The 19,233-nt window shown below is 32.7% G+C and overlaps 2 protein-coding genes across 3 annotated transcripts; one reads left to right on the plus strand and one right to left on the minus strand.

Annotated features, from left to right (window-relative positions):
• Nucleotides 1–5,221: 5,221 nt before the first annotated feature.
• Nucleotides 5,222–10,570, minus strand: LOC123918559 (U-box domain-containing protein 13-like). Of its 2 annotated transcripts, none has more exons than XM_045970637.1 (4): nucleotides 9,796–10,570; nucleotides 7,775–7,891; nucleotides 7,205–7,660; nucleotides 5,222–6,671 (listed from the first exon to the last, which is right to left on the minus strand). In XM_045970637.1, the coding sequence occupies exons 1-4, from the start codon at nucleotides 10,054–10,056 to the stop codon at nucleotides 5,517–5,519; spliced, it is 1,989 nt and encodes a 662-aa protein (XP_045826593.1). In that variant the 5' UTR covers nucleotides 10,057–10,570; the 3' UTR covers nucleotides 5,222–5,516. The 2 variants fall into 2 exon arrangements, with proteins under 2 accessions (XP_045826593.1, XP_045826594.1); XM_045970638.1 differs by lacking the exon at nucleotides 9,796–10,570 and adding an exon at nucleotides 8,269–9,491.
• Nucleotides 10,571–16,682: 6,112 nt separating this feature from the next.
• On the plus strand, nucleotides 16,683–17,534 carry LOC123914718 (E3 ubiquitin-protein ligase RSL1-like). Its single transcript, XM_045965897.1, has one exon. The coding sequence runs from the start codon at nucleotides 16,683–16,685 to the stop codon at nucleotides 17,532–17,534; it is 852 nt and encodes a 283-aa protein (XP_045821853.1).
• Nucleotides 17,535–19,233: the final 1,699 nt, after the last annotated feature.

The raw sequence follows: 19,233 nt of genomic DNA on the forward strand, positions 1-19,233 counted from the left end.
TTGCTCCATAAATTGCCAATGTATTGCCATAACATAACACTAACTTTTTCAAAAATATCCGAATTTGCTAAATAGAGATGCCAAACTTAAACAACCATTCAGATTCATTCTGAGATCAAACAACACTTCAATGCTTTGTGTCAGAGCAGGTTTACTGCCCTAGGAGCTCAAATCAAATCAATCCATGGATTGGGATTGTGTCAATTTTAGGCGGGAACAGATATGTGTGCTAGTATTTGGGTTGTGTTTTACGGTATGTTTTTTAAAGAAATGTGGCTTAATCTAGAACGTACGATTGATCTGATGGATGTGGGTAGGCCAAAGTCAGCATGCCTTTCCCTTCCCAAAGTCATGTAATCCTAGAGTCTGGTGGGCAAGCTCAACAAACACGCCTACGGCACTTCTCATGTTTAATTAGTAAAATAGTCTCTTAAAGACACTTTTGGTTTCAGATTGGTCCCTTAAAAAAAAAATATTCGAATAGGTCCCTTAAAGAAAAAAAAAGGTTCGAAGAGGTTCCTTAAAGACATCTCCGTTAATCAGTTTGGTCCCTAAAAAAAAGGTCCGAATAGGACCAAACTGATTAACGGAGATGTCTTTAAGGGACCTATTCGGACCTTTTTTCTTTAAGGGACCTATTCATACCTTTTTTTTTTTAAGGGACCAATGTGAAACCAAAAATGTCTTTAAGGAACTATTTTACTAATTAAGCCGACTTATTATTATGTTGAAATAGCAATTAAGTCTTGGATAAAATAATATTTGCCTTCATAAAATGCACAATTTTCGATATAAAGTGACTACTATCTTTCTTTGTACACTAACAAGTGTCTTAAAGGCGCATGTTAGTTTTTCCCTAAATGAAAAGACTATGTGTTTGGTTTTGCGGTGGACATAATTGATGTTGACAAAATTGAGTTTGACAGAATTGATTTTGATAGAATTGAGTTTGACAAAATTGATTTATGTTTGAATAAATTCTTACAAAAGTGGGTTGAACAAAGAATTTGAGTGTAAAAATCAATTCTAGAATCAGAAGCTACGATTTCTAACTTCAAGTAGAATCAATTCTGGAGGCAAAATCAATTCTACTTTTGAGAAACCAAACAAGCCAGAATCAATTATACACGTTTAGAATCAATTCTGGCTGCTCCAGAATTGAAACCAAACCTACACGTATCGAAATATTTATGTTGTGGATCATTGTTTGGCTTTGGCCAACAGAATGATATATTTTATTTTATTTTTTAAGAAGCTAATAAATGATATATTCTAGTCTTTAAAATTCCTAATGTTGTATGGATTAGCTCTTTGCATAACAATGGCTCTAGGCAGAGGCTTTGTTTGGATGACGAAAGAAAGTGGGAGAAAAGAAAGTTAAAGAAAAGAATATTAAAAGAAAGAAAGTGAATGAAAATTGAATGGAACTAGTAAGATGATTTTTTAGTTGTTTGATATGAATGAAAATGAGAAGAAAGTGAAAGAAAAGAAAGTAATAAATTTATTAAAAAACATAAAAGCTCTTATATTGTTAAAATATTAAAATTAAAATGAATATATATAAGGATAGAACAATTATTTATTATATACATTACATCATCACGTAATTAAAAAAAAAATCATATACACACAAAAAGTGGCTGAATATATATTATTAAAAAGGACAAAACTTACATTTATTTCCATACATGCATTTCTTACTATTCCTCTCACAAAGAGGTAGTTTTTTTTATTAAAAAATAATTTTCTTTTATTTTTTCAAAATGAAAAAATACAAATAACCACCTCTTTGTGAGTGGAAAAGTAAGAAATGTATGTATGAAAATGCATGTAAATTTTGTCCTATTAAAAAATAACAATCACACTAGCTGAATATATTATGACATAGCCTTGAAGCCTTTTGACGTGAAAAGCAAATAAAATAAAATAAAATGAATAATGCTAGCAATACACTCTTTAACAAACACACTCCAACACACTATCTTTTATTGGTTGAAATTCACATGGGTCCCATAAAAAAATATGGACCCATATAAATTTTATGGGACCCATGTGAATTTCAACCAATAAAAGAGAGTGTGTTGGAATGTGTTTGTTAAAGAGTGTGTTGCTAGCACTCCTCAAATAAAATAAAAAAAACTTCACAAAAGTGAGGGTATAATTTCTAGAATTGATAGTGCATTTCATGTTTTCCGTCCAAATATGGGGGGATGGGTTTTGAACATGGGACCCACCAAGATACCACTTTCTTTCCTTCCTTACATTGCAACCAAACAATGGAATTACAAATTTCAATAAACTTTTCATCCTTCCAACTTTCCATCCTTGCACTTTCCATGGAACCAAACAATGCGAGAGGGTATGGCAATTGTTGAATTCAAAATAATTATCACATTGATCTTGCTTGCCTACTTTTATCCTTTTATGAATAATAAGTCCTAGTGGAAGCTATTTTCGTTCCTATAACTCTCACTAATGAGTGAACCTTAATTCCTTTGTTCTTTCACTTCCTCTATTTGTGTCCTATAAACAGGACTATTGTTATGATGTAAAGACATACAAGTGATGAGTTGAATACAAAGTTCTCATTCTCTCTACCTCTATGCTTTGTTTCTTGAAGTTTATTTCTAACATATCCTTGATTTTTTAGTTTAATTGAAAAATATAGTGTTTTTATCCTTGAAAATTTCAGTTAAGTATAACAGTCATACAATTTTCATCAAATTTCATGCGCACCAAATTCATGATAAATTACTTAAGCCAATAAGTTTTTGTAAGCAAGATTTTGCATAAGATTGAGTTTTATTCACATTGTTAGTCCCAACCCATTGAAGAACTTGTATATATATGGTCCATCCATGGTATTTAGACATTTGTATAGTAGATATGTGTGTATATTCCTCCTTTATTTGTCTAGTTTAACAAAATTTGAAATCCATCTGCTTCTTCTGTGTCTATAATTTGTTTCTTTTTAACAGGCTACTCTCAATGAGCATAATAATGAAATGTCGAGGATTCCTCCTTCTTGCAAACCTTGTTGATGAACATAATCATATATTTTTTGGTAAACCAAATGTATCCTCCGCGCGAAACTGCAGAGACTAATCCTCTCGAGGTAACTGATTTCTGTGGTTGAAATATATATATATATATATATATATATATATATATATATATATATATATATATATATATATAATGATTTGAACATAATCATGTAGTATTTACTTTATATGCTGATTCTCTTTTGACAGCTTCCCTAGCTAGATAAGCAGGGATTTGTTATCTGTCCCATAAGTGAGGTCCATTTCTTTCTGCATTGAGAATAGATTGAGCGTGGATTCTTGACTTGGTTAATTGGTCATGAACCCTACAAGAAGTAAGCTTGTGTGAGACTTTTGGTTCATCCTTGAGTGTTAGATGAACTCTACCATAGTGATTGAATTTGAAAGTTCTGTCGTTGATTGAGGGAAAAAGAAGTAAAGAAACAATTGTATTCCCTGTATTTTTCCTTGTGAGATAATTTAGTCTCATTCTTTTTCAGCTTATGGTTTATTCATTCATTTTGTTGAAAAAGATCATAGACAGAAAGATGAGATATTGCAGGTCAAAATTAGTCTGCAAAATATTGAATTTCTATAAAGCTAGAGAGGTAGGATAAAGTGCTAACTGAGCTAAAATCCACTTTGACCTGAAAAAATTGTCTATTTTTTTATGGTTGCACTTCGCTTCATGTATTGTTCACACAGTCACACAGGAAAAAACACTATTGGAAAATATTTCACGGTGGTAAGATTTGCATGTTAAGAGTTATCTTCTGGTAGATAGGGATACATGGACGGATTCTGATCAATTTAAGAATGCCAGGAACAACCATTCTATTTTTCTTATCGATCTAATATTCCACCAATAAGTCAAGTTTGACTAGGTCACCTCAACATTTGTAAGCCATACTAACATATATCTACATATGGATCAATTGTTAAATATTAATGATGATGTTTGTTTTGCAATTTGGAATGTAATAAAAAAAAGGAATTGTGTTTAACATTTCAAACTACTTGCAAGATTAACAAAGGGTTCCACTGACCAACGCAAGTTTTTTCAATGTGTTTTTATCTTCATTCACATGCAATTTGAAAACTTTCTAGGACATATTCCACTGTGTTCCAAATAAATCACGTAACTTAAAAATTCTTACAGTACATTATGAGCTCTTGAAAGAAAGATGCAACTTGTTTTAAATTAATAAATTAATAGGTGGTGTTAACCAATTCTTTCAAGTCATCATCTTCAATCATACATGAACAGCCTCTGAATCCTTAATTTATGTGTACTCAATAGTACATACATTCATGCATCCATTTCATTGAAAGTCTGCTAGGAGCCGCAAATTGACCGTACCTCATTCGGCAACAACACTCTTCATCCTCATCGGTTCTGAGTGGCTGGCACATGGCACTCTCCCTCGCCTATTGGTGCATTTAAATTTAATCGAAAAAATGAGCTAAGCTCACGGGACGCCCTATTTTATTTTATTTTATTTGCATCAGATTTGGAAATTTGCAACATAGCTGAAGTTAAATGGCTCATTTTTTAAGAATCAATTTAGCTTGGAATAGAAGATTCAAGTGCTTGTAGGTAGAAAATCAGTCTCAGCTTGTGTCATCAAACTATTGCAAGAAGAATGTGTCTTGAAGACTAGGTTTGATTATTTATTTAATAAAGTTCTTTTTCTTTGTTTATAGGTGGCAAATCAAAGTTGCTAATTCGTTGGTCAAATTTGATATGCCTTTTAGTATTCAGTTTATTATCAAGTTGTTAAATTTGTTCCATGCTATACCAATTATTAATACATTTAATTTATTTTACAAGTACATCTACAAAACAAACTAGATAATGGTTAAATTCAAATGGTTAATAAGCTTCTGCTTAATTCAAATTGATCGAGAGTACCTGTTTGAATCCTGGTTGAAACATCAAATTTTTCCTTACCTTTTTTACCGAAATCTATATTATAATGATCAAGACAAAAAAAAAAGGAAAAAAGGTGAATATTCCAATCAACGCTTGTATCATACGCCATATTATCTGAATCTTGTATACTATGACTCTATGAGAAATTCTTAATGCATAATGAACCAACAAAGAGAAGCTATTATATGACCAACATTTTATATAAAAAATCAATGTTTTCAATAGGTGAAAATACACAGACAAATTTATGGTGCCAATACACGAAACATCTCTTCATTAAATATTGAGGATGATTAGAATAGGTACATTACATGTTACGATTATACATTTTTCACGTCAGGCACACCATTCTCGTTTTCATCAATCTCTTCTCCCCGCTTTCAATGGCATTTTGTCTTTGTATATCACACAAACGAACAAACAAACAAATAACTTAACGGAGCAGGAAGGCGATCTTCCACCTTTTACTCCGAATTGATGCCTCTTTTTCAACACATTTTAAGGAAACAAAATAAACATTTCGGTATAAACAAAACATTTCAGGTGTCAATATCGAGGTTAATGATCAAAGGTGGTTGGATATCATCGTTTTGAGCTTGATGTTCGGTTTGCGTCTGAACTTCCTGCTGCTCCTGCTCGCGGATCCTGCTCATTCGCTCTATCAATTGTGTTGCCTTTCTTTTGCCTCTGTCGGTACCATTTTGTGCCAATTCCAACAATGGAGCCATCACCCCTAGCTCTTGTGCCTGTGATATATACTGTCGATCACCAGAACAAAGATGAACTAAAACAGCAGCTGCGTTCTCTTTGTTCCTTGGTGATCCAGTCCCGATAAACTCTACCAAAACCGGCACTGCCTCGGCAGATCCAATGGCAGCCTTCCCTTCTGGATGACTAGACAAAATGGCTAAAATGGCCAATGCTTCATCCACCATTCCCCCGCCAGGTTCTGTCAGTAATCGCATCAGCGTGGGAATAACACCAGCCCTCACTGCCTTTCCCTTGTTTCCCTGGTAAATGCACAAATTGAAGAGTGCTGTTGCAGCGTCTTTCTTACCCCTTTGGGTACCTTCACTCAGCAGTGTCACTAGTGGTGATATGGCTCCTGAAGAACCAATTGTAACCTTATTTTCATCAATAACTGAAAGGCTGAAAAGTGTTGCTGCTGCGTTTTCCCGAGCTTCCATGCTTCCCCTCTTCAGCACATGAACTATGCCTGGAACTGCTCCTGAAGAAACAATGTTTCCTTTGTTACTCTCATATATGGAGAGATTCAGAAGCGCTGTAACAGCATGCTCTTGAGTACGGGAGTCAGGCACGGAGAGGAGACCAACAAGGAGAGGTATTGCGCCAGCTTCAGCAATAGCTACACGGTTATCTGCATTGCGTTTTGCAAGAAGGCGGATCTCACCTGCAGCTGATCTCTGGTCTTCAGGACCACCAGATGTTAGCTTTTGGATAAGACTTTCAATCTTACTTCGCTCAGCTGGGGAGCAGGCTGATGCTGATTTACTAGGCTCAGAAGTGCTGGGTCGTTTTGGTGGCTCTATGCCATTGGCTTCACACCATTGTTCTATTAGACTTCGTAAGACATAGTTGGGTGTAAGAACAGTACTGGTGAGAGTCTGCTGTGTTTTAGGGCACGTCCCATGCCCGTCTTTCAACCACTTCTCGATACAGGAACGCTCATATGTCTGCAGATGAGAACAAGATGTGTATGAGTGTGTGTAGAAATACACTGGAATCATCATGCAGCCTTCAGTTTTTATACAAACATTCAAAATTCAACCAAAGTTGTGTTCCATAGAAATCCATCAATAAATAAAGCAATTGTACATTTTATAATGTGTCCAACCTGATCAAAGATCAATAGCCTTAGAGAAGAAATTTTAAAATCAAGTAGGGAAAACCGTTTTGCTTATGCTTCTTTCTTTCTCTCAACATGACCCGCTCTTGTTAATAAAACGAGAGAGTGATCATCCACTAAATGGTGAAAAGGTTCATACCATTTCTGATACAAATCATTGAAAACTGAATAATATAGTGAAAACAGGGGAATTTTTTGTAATTATTAAGTGGAAACAGATTATTTGAAGTTTTTTTGCAGCAATGTTCGATTCAAGCAGACATATATGGAAGATAAGAACTTTCGAATCTCAAAGTCAAGAATGATAATAAAATAACCAAAACTCATTAGCTTTCAGAGGGTATCATAGAATGCACATACCTGTCCTGTTGAAACAATGACAGGATCCATCATCAATTCCAAGGAAATCGGACATTTAAAATCACTAGGGATAGCAGGGACCGGATGATTCTTATCATTTTCCTCTAGTCCGTAAAATCCTGAAGAAACACCTTTTGCTACTGCGGTATCATCCTTGACTAGGTTTTCTATTTGCACATGATCCTTTATCTTCTTCAATAACATTGACATCTTCTCGATGCGTGCCCCTGGATCTCCACTACTTGCTGCCACCATCTCATGCAAAGCAAGTGATTCTTGTGTAAGATCGGCTATTCCCATCAACTGCAATTTGTCTGCTAATCGACTTAGAATAGCTGGATCTGTAGCTGTGTCACTGCTATTGTTGTATAGGGATGACATATCTTCATACAACTTGGCATCTGGTTCATCAACTCTGCCTTTGGCTCTTCTGAACTGAGTAAGAACCAGTTCAACCTGAAATGATAGGGCGAATTAGACAATATTATATGAATATAAAAAAGTGAAGATAAAGAAACTCCATAGTGTGGCAATAAATCGATATAATAGGAAACTCCATAGTATTTATACCTGCTCTTTAACTTCATCGGATATGTCAAGCTTATCGTAGGAAATTCCATCCAGTGATTGTTCCAATCGAGCTGTCACCTCGTAGAAACTATTCATAATCTGGTCCCTCTCAAGGATCTGTAAACATGAGTCAAGACAACTGAATCAACATCTACGGCAGCACGTGTCATTTTATTAGAATTAAGTTTTCATAATGCTCTCTCTAAATATATTGTTTAACCCATAACTTTAAGAGTGAGATTCACATAGAAAATTGAGCTGTGACTGTAAGCATGGTAAGGTTCTCATATAGATAAAAAGAAATATAATACTAACAATTATAAAAATAAACAAAATTATTTAGATCTCAAATAGTACAAATATCTTAAATTGTATTAAATTATTAATTGCTTAATTTTGCAGAAACCTGGATTAGTTTGACCATTTCAAAGTCCCTCAAGACATAATGAAATTGGTACTGTGGACACTATTAAAGGAAAATGCTCTTAGCTTACCTCTACATTTTACCTTTCTCTGCAGAGCCCCACACAACAAAAACCAGAACCATCTAAATTAACAATGGTCCTAAGCATTTGGACCACACATGTGGACCATTGTGGCAGAATCACCAAACAGCTATAATCATACCCAAGTTAAAAAAACAAGGTTTCGAAATCCCAGTGTACCTTTGATAAAAGAGGGTTTTGTCAAATGAAGAGTACTGATCATGATCCATAACATATATATCATGGTAATTAAACATCAACTGTAAAATGCTTGGTATACTATAGGATGTGGATTCTGTTTAATCACGCAGTCACGCAATTCGTGACCGTCTGATCAAGATCGGACGGTCCACAAAAATATAATATTTTGATTTTTCATAAAGCTAAAATAGCCAACTTTGAAATCTGGACCGTCCGATGATTATCAGATGGTCATAGATCTCTAACTATGTGACTGCACGAAGGCCGTGATTGCACATAATCCACATCTGTATAATAGATCAACGAATAGTACCACCAGCTCCAAAAGGGAATGGCCATTTATGGTCATTCAACTGTGAAATTAACAGCATTCAGAAATCTCTGTTTGTCTCTCAAATGTTTATGTGTGCAATACTATATCTTCCGATTTTGGATCTGGAGTGAGGAAACTATGTCAACTCTTAGAAAAAGCATAAAAAAATATTTACTCAACTCCTCATCAAAAGCCTATTTAACAATAGAAATGAATGGGAGAGGATTCTTCTGTTGATATCCACGGTCCATGAGGTATCAGCTCACTGGTAAAATTTAGACCTAGTAACCTCAAGGGACGAAGTTCAAATCCCCTTGAAAATAATTGTAAAATGACCATTAGTGTCACTTTAATCGATAATAATTTTCCCCTTCCCCAAGAACACAACAAGAAAACTATTTGAAACTCGATAGTGTTACAAATTGTCCTAGATCTTCAACAATTGTAAGCTTAGCCTTGTAACTTCGGTGAATACCATCGAAAACGTTTGAATACCATACAAACTCATAATTCAGAAATTCCTTTTCTTTTCACTTCCTAAACACCATGCAATCTAATCCTTAAAGTAAAATTTAGCACAAAAATTCATAATTCTGAAGGTTACACTTCACCCACCATAAACAAATCTAATTATAAAAAACACAGAACTAGTAAACAGAAATCAGATCATAATCAGCAACACAAGTTTTACCAACAATCATAATCCAAAACAGAAATCAATTACAAAAAATAAAAAACCAAAAACAAAATACCAATAATTCCATTGAATTATAAAAAAACAAACTAAGTCATTAAAAAATTCATTCCCACAAAACCAAGTAGTATAATTATATTAAAAAAAACAAAAAAACTATAATTATATTAAAAAAAACAAAAAAACTTTATGCTAAAGTTCAAAGATATAGGAATATATCATATATTACTAATTACTGATAAAAAAAAAAAAAAAAAAAAACTTTTGGTTGCATCTCTAAAAGCTATCTACAAAAAGCAAAAAAACATTAACAATAAAATTAACAAACCATGTAAATCTTGCTTCCTTCACTTCCAAATCTGAGAAGTTCTCTAGCTGATTCAAGAGCTTCTTTGAACAAAACCACAGCTTTTGAAGTATCAATCGGAATTGAATCTTTCGTATCCCTAATCTCTTCAAATAAAGGGATCAACAGCTTCAACCTTCGTGCTAAATTACAATACTGTTTCTTGACCATAGGTCTGAAATCTGAGATATTAGCTATCTCATTCACTAGGTCAATTATTGAGTTTACTTTCTCAATTTCCATAGTGATTAGTAGTAATTAATCACAGTTTTGTTTTTCAGATCGATCGGTTTAAATGGTGTGGTTTAGAAGAAGAAGAAAGATTGTTGCCGGAGATTGTGGTTTCCGGTCATGTTCTTCGTCAACGTCAGGAAATTTACAGAGACTGAGATAGAGAGAGATAGTATTATAGAGAGAGAGAGAGAGAGAGAGAGAGAGAGAGAGAGAGAGACGCGTGATGTTTTTTTGAAGTAGTAGCTGATTTTGTGGCGCGGCTTAAGATAAGTAGTAATTGAAAACTGAAAAGGGTGTGAAGTTTGTGGCGGCTCGGCTTGGGTTGGATTTGGTTTGGCTTGTGTGGCGGCGGTTGAGGTTAAGGTCGGTTAATTCGGTTTAACTAACCATAGTAAATACTATCAGCGATGCTATATAGTGCGAATCTTTGAGAACAAGTAAGTCTCCAATGGCTACGGAGAAAATCTTTGAGGAATGGGACTGTCAATTTTGTGGCTTGGAGAAAGACAAAATTCTTTTGACTTCAATGGAAGATGTTTTTCGTTATTATTATTATAAAAAATAAAGTGATTTGATTAAACAAAAAAAGTAAGTTTTTTTGGGTTTAAAATTTTTAATATATGAAAAGAAAATAACCATTATAATTAGACACGAAAATGAAAAGTTGGAGTTCGAACTCATCACAATGTTTGACTTGAAAATTTTGATATTTTTTGTGGGTTGAAGCTGTAAAAAATTTTGATGATGATTCGACCTTAATTGTTGAGGCACAGTTGAAGGCTTTGGCAGAATCTAGAGGAAATAATGAGGTTGATAACGCTATTCTTGAAACGGTGGAGTCAGAATAAAAGAACGCAATGTTTAATGATGTTTCCTCATGTGATATACCTAAAACGCAATTTGATGTTATGATAATGATGAAGTGTCGAAGCATATGTTCAAGTTATTAAACATACTTGGTAGGAGAGAAATCTTTCAGCTCTTATATTACTAAAAATCAAAAGAAGAATAACAAAAGAATGGCTGGAAATGAACATTTGCTTCCACTATTAGAGCAATGTGGTTTCGATGAAGTCGTAAAATTCAGACAATATATAGGCTAAACGAAAATCTAATAACTGTTTTAGTAGAACGGTGAGGCCCGAAACCCACACATTTTCAACGGGTGAATGTTGGAAGTTGTAAACATGATGCTTGGTTTACCTGTTGACAGTAAGGTGGTAATTGGTGCCTCAAAATGGTTTTATAGTGACAATGAGAATTTTCAACTATTGTTGGGAAAAGTTCGTGTAGGATATGAAAAAAGGGGTAAACAAGATAAACTTAAATGGTTAAAAGATAGTTTTTCATATTTGACCGCCTAATCGTCAAATTGAATGAAACAACAATATTGTAGGGCATATATTCTTTTAATTAATAATATGCAGTGTCTGAATGCTTGATATTGCTGGCAACATTGTACATTGTAAATGTCTTGTACCGTCGAGGGATTTAAGTGTTACCGGATAATATATTTGGGGTTCGGCGTGTTTATTGTGCCTATACAAGAATATGTGTGAAGCATCAATAGACGGAGCAAAATATATTGGTGGATGCTTGATCCTTCCGCGAGATATTCTATGAGAACCAAAGTGCGTGATAGATTACCACAAAATGAGCTTGTAGAAACAAGGTGGACACTTCGTGGGCAAGGAAATGGCCTGTTGAGATTGAAGAGTGGAACCATCGACACGAGCGCGTGTGACATGACGCAATCCTTTTTGACGTTAAAGTTAAACAATATTACAATTATATAGTTCTTCTACTGCACAATCTATGAGATGTACTCAGAACGAAGATGATGAAGAAGATCAAGAAGAAAACAAGAACAATCAGTTGAACAAGTGTAACCACGACACCTCAATCGAATTCGTAAACCTCCACCATGTGGCACTTAGATATATCCGTGCAATGTAGTTGTTTTAGTCTTTTTTTGTTGTGCTTATTATTAATATTTGAATATTATTTTCTAAATTATTATTTATGTAATTTAGGTCTATTTTTTTACCAATATTTTATTTTTTTTGGGTTTATTAATTATTTTTTTCAGTTTTTTTATAATTTTTAAATATTATAATTTTTAATTAATTTTTTTAGAATTTTTTAAAGATATTTTATATTTGGAGTTCAAGGTTAGGGTTAAGGGTTCAGTTTACGACGACATTTCAAGTGGCATAAATGTGTTAAAAGTGAAAATTTATATTTCACTTATGTTAGAATTGATTCCTGAGTCAGATTAAACTGGTAGTACAAACAAAAGAAAATTTCCATTTCATCACATTTAAGCCATTTCAAATGGAGTAAATATATATGATTTCTCAAAAGGTGACAACTTGGTACATTATTTGCTATTATTTTTCTAAAGAGTGGGCAATTTAGAAAGAAAAAAATCCACATAAATAAATTTATTAATCAATTAATAAATATGTTTTTTGTTTAAAATAAATTAGTAGATGGATCATGGATCAGATAAATATCCATCCATTTAATATATAATAATTGATAGATTGAATGGATCATATGTTTACTGGATTAATTTATTTTAATAAAATTTTGATAGATTATTATAATGGATTAATAAATTATTTTGATTATCATAAAATAAACAAAAGAAAGAAAGTAAACCAAACCAAAGCAAGTTTGCCGGGAGTAGGATAGCTGAACTGTGTGGTACCATGGGAAACTAAAGACTGGTGTCTCTATATTAACCATGGAGATGTATAAAAAGTCAAACGCCTTCAATGAACAACGATAGCCATATCCATATGCATAAGGTGGGCCTACACGTCCTTGGACACGGCTACTCGACGGCGGAGATGAAGGGTGGCTTCACAGAAGATGTGGACATCTCACCAATCACCATTCATGAAACATCTAGGGTGCGTTTGATCTGCTAAAAAATAAGGGATTTGTTTGAACAATTCTTGTTGTACCATGTTTGATTTGAAACTGATTATGAGACTGGACTGTTGGAAAAATATTAGACATAAAATTATTATCAAATAAAGAAATAAGAGAAAATTATTAGTACAGATAAATAAACTCATAATGCTTCAAAAAAAAAAAAAATAAACTCATAATAAAATATAGAAGGCAGAATTACACAGATAGTCATTTATCTTATTTATTTGTAACACTTTAGTCCTCTATATTTTTTTTTTGTAACATATAGGTCCTTTATCTATCAAAATATGCACAAATTAGTCCTTTTGTCCATTTTTTCTATTAAAAAACACTACAATAATACTTTTGTTAATAATTTTAATTTTAAAAACCCAGAAATTCGTCATTAGCTCTTCATCTTCATCATTAACTTCATACAATCCCAAAAATTCATCTTCATTTTCATATAATCCCAACACACACACAAAAATTAACATAAACCCAAAAAAAGAAAAAGAAAAAAAACATTATGGAAACTTGGTTCCACTCGAAGATCTAAGTTAATAATATATATGATTGTAGTTTCCCGTTGCATATCTAACTTAACAATCATACAATGGTTTTGCTCGGAAACAATAATTTGAACTTTGAAGGATAGATGGAAATTTGCTAATTTCCTTTCACTATTAAGCCCTATTTCTTTCAATTGAATTTGGGGATTTTAAATTTTGATTTTAGAAGAAGATATGCAAGCAATTTGGATGAGCATTTTCTTTTTTAATTTAAGGAATAAGGATGAACATGAGGATGAAGATGATGAACATTAGGAAAGATGTTCATAAAATTTATGGCTTTATGCATTTATGGGTTTTTAATTAAAGGAAAATGCTAAACAGTGCCCCCGGGGCACTGGTTAAGCATGTTAAAATAGAAATTTTGTCTCGAAATGCGTGCATTCAATGCCTCAAAAGTGCAAAAAGTTGTCTTTTCAATATAAATTTTATTTTTTATTTCCTTTTTAGGTATACTTAACAAGTGCCCCCGGGGCACTGTTTAGCATGACCCTTAATTAAAATAGGTTTTAAAAATTAAAGTTATTAATAAAAGTATTATTTTAGTGTTTTTTAATAGAAAAGACTAACAAAAGGACTAATTTGTGCATATTTTGATAGATAAAGAACCTATATGTTACGAAAAAAGGATAAATGACTAAAGTGTTACAAATAAATAAGATAAAAGACTATCAGTGTAATTCTGCCAATATAGAACTAGAAGAACTTATCGAAATTTGACTGAGGCGTGCAATGCACTGAGCTTAAGAGTATTTCGCCACCACATGTAAATTATCTGGTGCGGTTGGTCTAATAACTAATACCCTCCATGATACAAGAGTCACTTCTTACTAGCATTGCACGTGAATTAGCAAGGTCTCGACGAACTACTTTTAGATGCTGATGAGAATTTAGTTTATATATAATTCACTCATAATTTTTCTTCATGTTTCTCACATTCTCAAACCCATGTATATAAGTCATACCTAGGATCCCCCTCATATGTTAACGTTGCAATATCCTAATATTCAAGCCAAATCATGATTCCTCTTTATTAGGACTGTAACCGATGGTAGTATAACAACTAGCAACCATTTAATTATACATGTACATAATGAAGGCGGCGTCTACGGTGCATAAGTCACTCATATCTTGCACCATGGAAGACCTATTTCCTCCGTTGGATCAAAATAGTTCACATGATATTATCATGTGCTGTATGTATTAAATATATTAATTAATTATTTGTTTCCACCGAAAAACAGTTCTCTATCCTCTCTCATTACAGAATTCATTCCACCATGACCGTCGGCATCCACCTTTGAGCTTCTCATCAGTCTCATTACTTATTTAGCCATGAAATCAGCAATACTTAAATTTATCTCTTCCTCCTCTACGAAACCACTCAAATAAATTTCAGATTACACAGATTTAAAAAAACCCAACCGCTGCTGTCTCTTATTTTCCGGCCACCGTTGGCCACATATGGAGAAACCAGACTGGCAGTTTTCTACCCCTTGATATCCGTAACGAAACCCCTAAATATATTTTATGATCGGAGAACTTTTAGCGGCAACCACCATGTTAAAAATCAGTTCCAAAATCGCCGGAATTCGGAGAACTATTTTCATCGTTTTCTCTCCCTATGTCTATGAACACTCATTTAAGTTTCAACACTTATGGCCAAAAACAAAAAATGAAGTTAATTAATTAAGTAAAAGCATTGAGATTTTGATAAATGAAATTAATGAGAAATGAAAAGGACATATGCAAGTAGAATAAGAGTTGGTGAAGCATCGCACAGTGATTATGGAAGATGGAGACTTCTCCTGTGGCCTGTGGGTTGAGGCTTGAGACGATTGAGAAAGAAAAGGGAAAAAATCAAGTGTTGATGACCTACAATAAGATTTGGTGTGTCTGTAAATCTAACTGTTAAAATATTGTTGTGCACCATGAAAGACATCCCTTGCTATTTCATATTAGAAAAAGCTCATAATGAATAATAATGTTAATAATAATTATATACAAATTACCTTTAAAATAAATTATTATCCTACATGGACAAATTATGCAGCAAGAGACAGGACAAAAACAAGATTTTTTGTCCTTGAACCACATGACAATTATAAAAAATACGAAAATACTCATTTTATTTTCGAATATAAAAATATTATCGCCCTATATCTCTTCGGTACAGTTTTGTCCTGTCCTGTATTATCTTGTTCTGTCGTGTACTGTTCTGTCCAGTTCTTGTTGTTTTACGAATCAAACGCACCCCTAGACTCACAACAACTTCAACTAGTATATTTTTTTTTCAAAGTATTTTAAGATGAATAAGTGGAATAATCAGAGTTCGAACCGCAAACCTACTATAATGTAATATCCCTGCGTATATAATTATTTTACAATGGGTGCTTATAACAAGAGATGCAGAGAGTAATATTTAAGGGTATGCTAAACAGTATCTCGGGTCATTTGGTAAGCATATTAAAAAAAAAATTAAAGATAAATTATTGCAAGAAAGATTTTTTTTATGTTTTCAAGCTATAATACACAAATTTCAAAATAAATCTTTCATATTATGTTCAACTAGTATATTTTTGTATAATTAATCCGTCTTAAATATTTTACCTTCTTATTTTTTCCAATGTCGATTTTCTTTTTTCAAATGGGAAATACGGTATTTTATGTCTAATTCTTTTGAGAGCAACAATTATCTTTATATTTTGTTGGCAAGTGCTAACTAGTGTTAAGAGTATAAATTTAAAAGAAAAATAAAAAATTGAAAATTGCATTGTTAAAATTCTAAATTATGATTTTTTTTTTTCAATAGATTTTTTTCTTTTATTTCTCTTTTTATCTTTTTTAAAGTCAGCAAGACCCTGTTTTTTTTTTTTTCATAGATGTTTCATATTCTTTTGGTTCTTCGAAAACAGAACCATGAGAATGGCCAAAGGTCTTTCCAAATTCCTAGAATGCCATTCTCTAGCATTTACTATCATTTAAATCAATACCAATTCCAATGCTAACAATCACCAGAACCCAAATCGACAATTTCAAAACCACATTACTCTTCAAAACACAAAATTCTTGGTTTTCTCTTCATATACTCCATTTCATGCAGTAAACAATTCCTCAAGAAAAGAAAAAAATTGTTAGGATATGGAGGGAACTTCTTCATCCTCTACAAAACATGATGATGATGATGATGATGCTGTAGAAATATTTCCAATATCTGATGATGATGAGAAATATGCAGAGGAAATACAATTACAAGAAGCATTAACATTTTCCTCTGCTATTTCAAATACTAACAAAGAAATCCAAGTTATTGATCTTGAAATTGATAATGTCAATGACACCCATTTGAGAAAACTCAAACTAAAAGAGAAAGAGACTTTTAAAGGTGAATCTTCTTCTTCTTCATCTCGGTTGAAACAAATTTCCTACTGTGGAATTTGTATGGAAGCTAAATCTAACGAAGAAATGTTCGAAAACCGAAACTGTTCTCACTCATTTTGTGAAGATTGTGTTGGACTATATCTAGCTGCAAAAATTCAAGAGAATATATCAATGGTAAAATGTCCTGATCCGAAATGCAATGGTATTTTGGAGCCACATAATTGTATTTCAATTATACCAAAAGATGTGTTTGATAGATGGGGAAATGCACTTTGTGAGAATATGGTGATAGGTTCACAGAAATTTTATTGTCCTTTCAATGATTGTTCAGCTATGTTGATGAATGATGAAGTGGAAGCTGTGACTGTTGCGGAATGTCCACATTGTCATAGATTGTTCTGTGCACAATGTAAGGTTTCGTGGCACGCCGGTGTTGATTGTAGAGAGTTTCAAAGCTTGAAAGATGGCGAGCGAGGAAGGGAAGATTTAATGGCTATGGAACTTGCTAAGAATAAGAGATGGAAAAGATGTCCAAAATGTAGCTACTATGTTGAAAAAAGTGACGGATGTACTCGCATTTCATGCAGGTATAGACAGTTATGTTTTGTTTAAGTGTTATAATTTTTTAGATATTTTAAGTGTTATAATCTTTTTTAGATTAGATGGTAAATAGTTTATATTGGAAAACAGATTGCATATGCTGATAACCGCGTTAACGCAGTTATAAACAAATGGTCATGATCATTTTGACCTATATGTATTATAACTCTCTGATGTGAAATCAGTGGACAAGATTGTTTACTGCATGTTACTGTCTTATTTATTAACCACTGCAAATCTTGGTCCGTTTATATTGTAAGAAAATAAAATTTCATGCTATTAAAATGCATAAATAACATTAAAACTGTAAATGTCCTCATGAGCTTAGCTCAATTGGTAGGGATATCAGCATTTTATATGCATTAGAAAAATGCTAATAAGTGTTCAAACTTGTAGTAAATATAATAAAATTATTTTGAAAGTTATTATGTAGCAAATCTCTTAAAAATGTATTTAGTAATTGTGATTAAACTTATCTGCAGGTGTGGTAATCAATTTTGCTATGGCTGTGGATCCACATGGAATGGTGAGTCCCATTATTCATGTGCAACTAGATAGTAAACTTGTATGGCCGAGTGAAATTGCAAAGCTCAATGTTACAACAATAATTGACTGATGATTGTGATGTAACTTTGAGTAAGGAGTTTTATTTATTTTCTTGATTTATGGTGAACAACAAAACTCTCTTTCATATTAGTCTTTTCAATATTTTTAGTTTTGTGTGGCTGCTGTATTCACGTAGTTTATAGCTTTTGGTTATGTCATGTTCTAGAGAATTAAGTTCTTGTGGTCATGGGAGGCAAATTTATCTCACCCCCTTTTTCTTTTCCAATTTTGTTTTCTTCACCAAATTAGTAATTGTGGTTGATGTATTGTATGGTGACATGGTGGTTATTGTCAAGTGTCAACATAGTTATGATGTTTTTTTCTATTATGTGATGCTTTTGTATTCTAGTTTTATTTTTTCTTTATAAAAATGTTGGCATGGAGTAAAATTAATTTCCTTTCCCTCCTTTTCTCTGAGTTAGATTTTGAGTTATTTTATGTAACTCTCACAACACTCTAGTTTAATTTGTTTTCAAATAAACTACTAAAAAAAAATGAGTGTTTTTAAAAAAATCTAAAAATTAATTTCTACGTTATTAAGTATCAAATTTTTATTTATTTATTTTTTGGTGACTGTTATTAAGTATCAAATTATTTTATCATAATTGATGATAAACTGTGCAGAAAAAAAAAGCCAGAATTGAAATTAAGCATTGTGTACTGACTATCTATGATTAAGTGGATAAGATATTAATATTTGAGTTCTTTTGTCAAAAAAATATATTTGAGTTCTTCAAATAAGTGGTTAGAGGTTTTGTCACTGTGGTGAAATATTAATGTTAAAATAATAGAATGTGGCACAAAGCGTCCGGTGAGTTTAACTCAATTGACATGACATTGCACTGTATATAAGGGTCAGTGTTCAAATTCCGGTCATTTTACTTATTCATTTAAGGATGATATTTATAACCACTTGATTACTTGACAACAAAAACTGCGGCGCAAAGCATGCAGTAGTATAAAGTAGGAATAATTTTTATCTGGTCATGGCATTTTTTTTAATAACAAATGAATATATTAATGAAGATAAACAATACACACTTGTTGGGCTATGAAACTATGTTTGTCCACAATCCACACAGAGTTGGGCCTTTCTAAGGACTAT

This window comes from Trifolium pratense, linkage group LG3 (assembly GCF_020283565.1).
Source record: "Trifolium pratense cultivar HEN17-A07 linkage group LG3, ARS_RC_1.1, whole genome shotgun sequence".
In the NCBI taxonomy this organism is placed as follows: domain Eukaryota; kingdom Viridiplantae; phylum Streptophyta; class Magnoliopsida; order Fabales; family Fabaceae; genus Trifolium; species Trifolium pratense.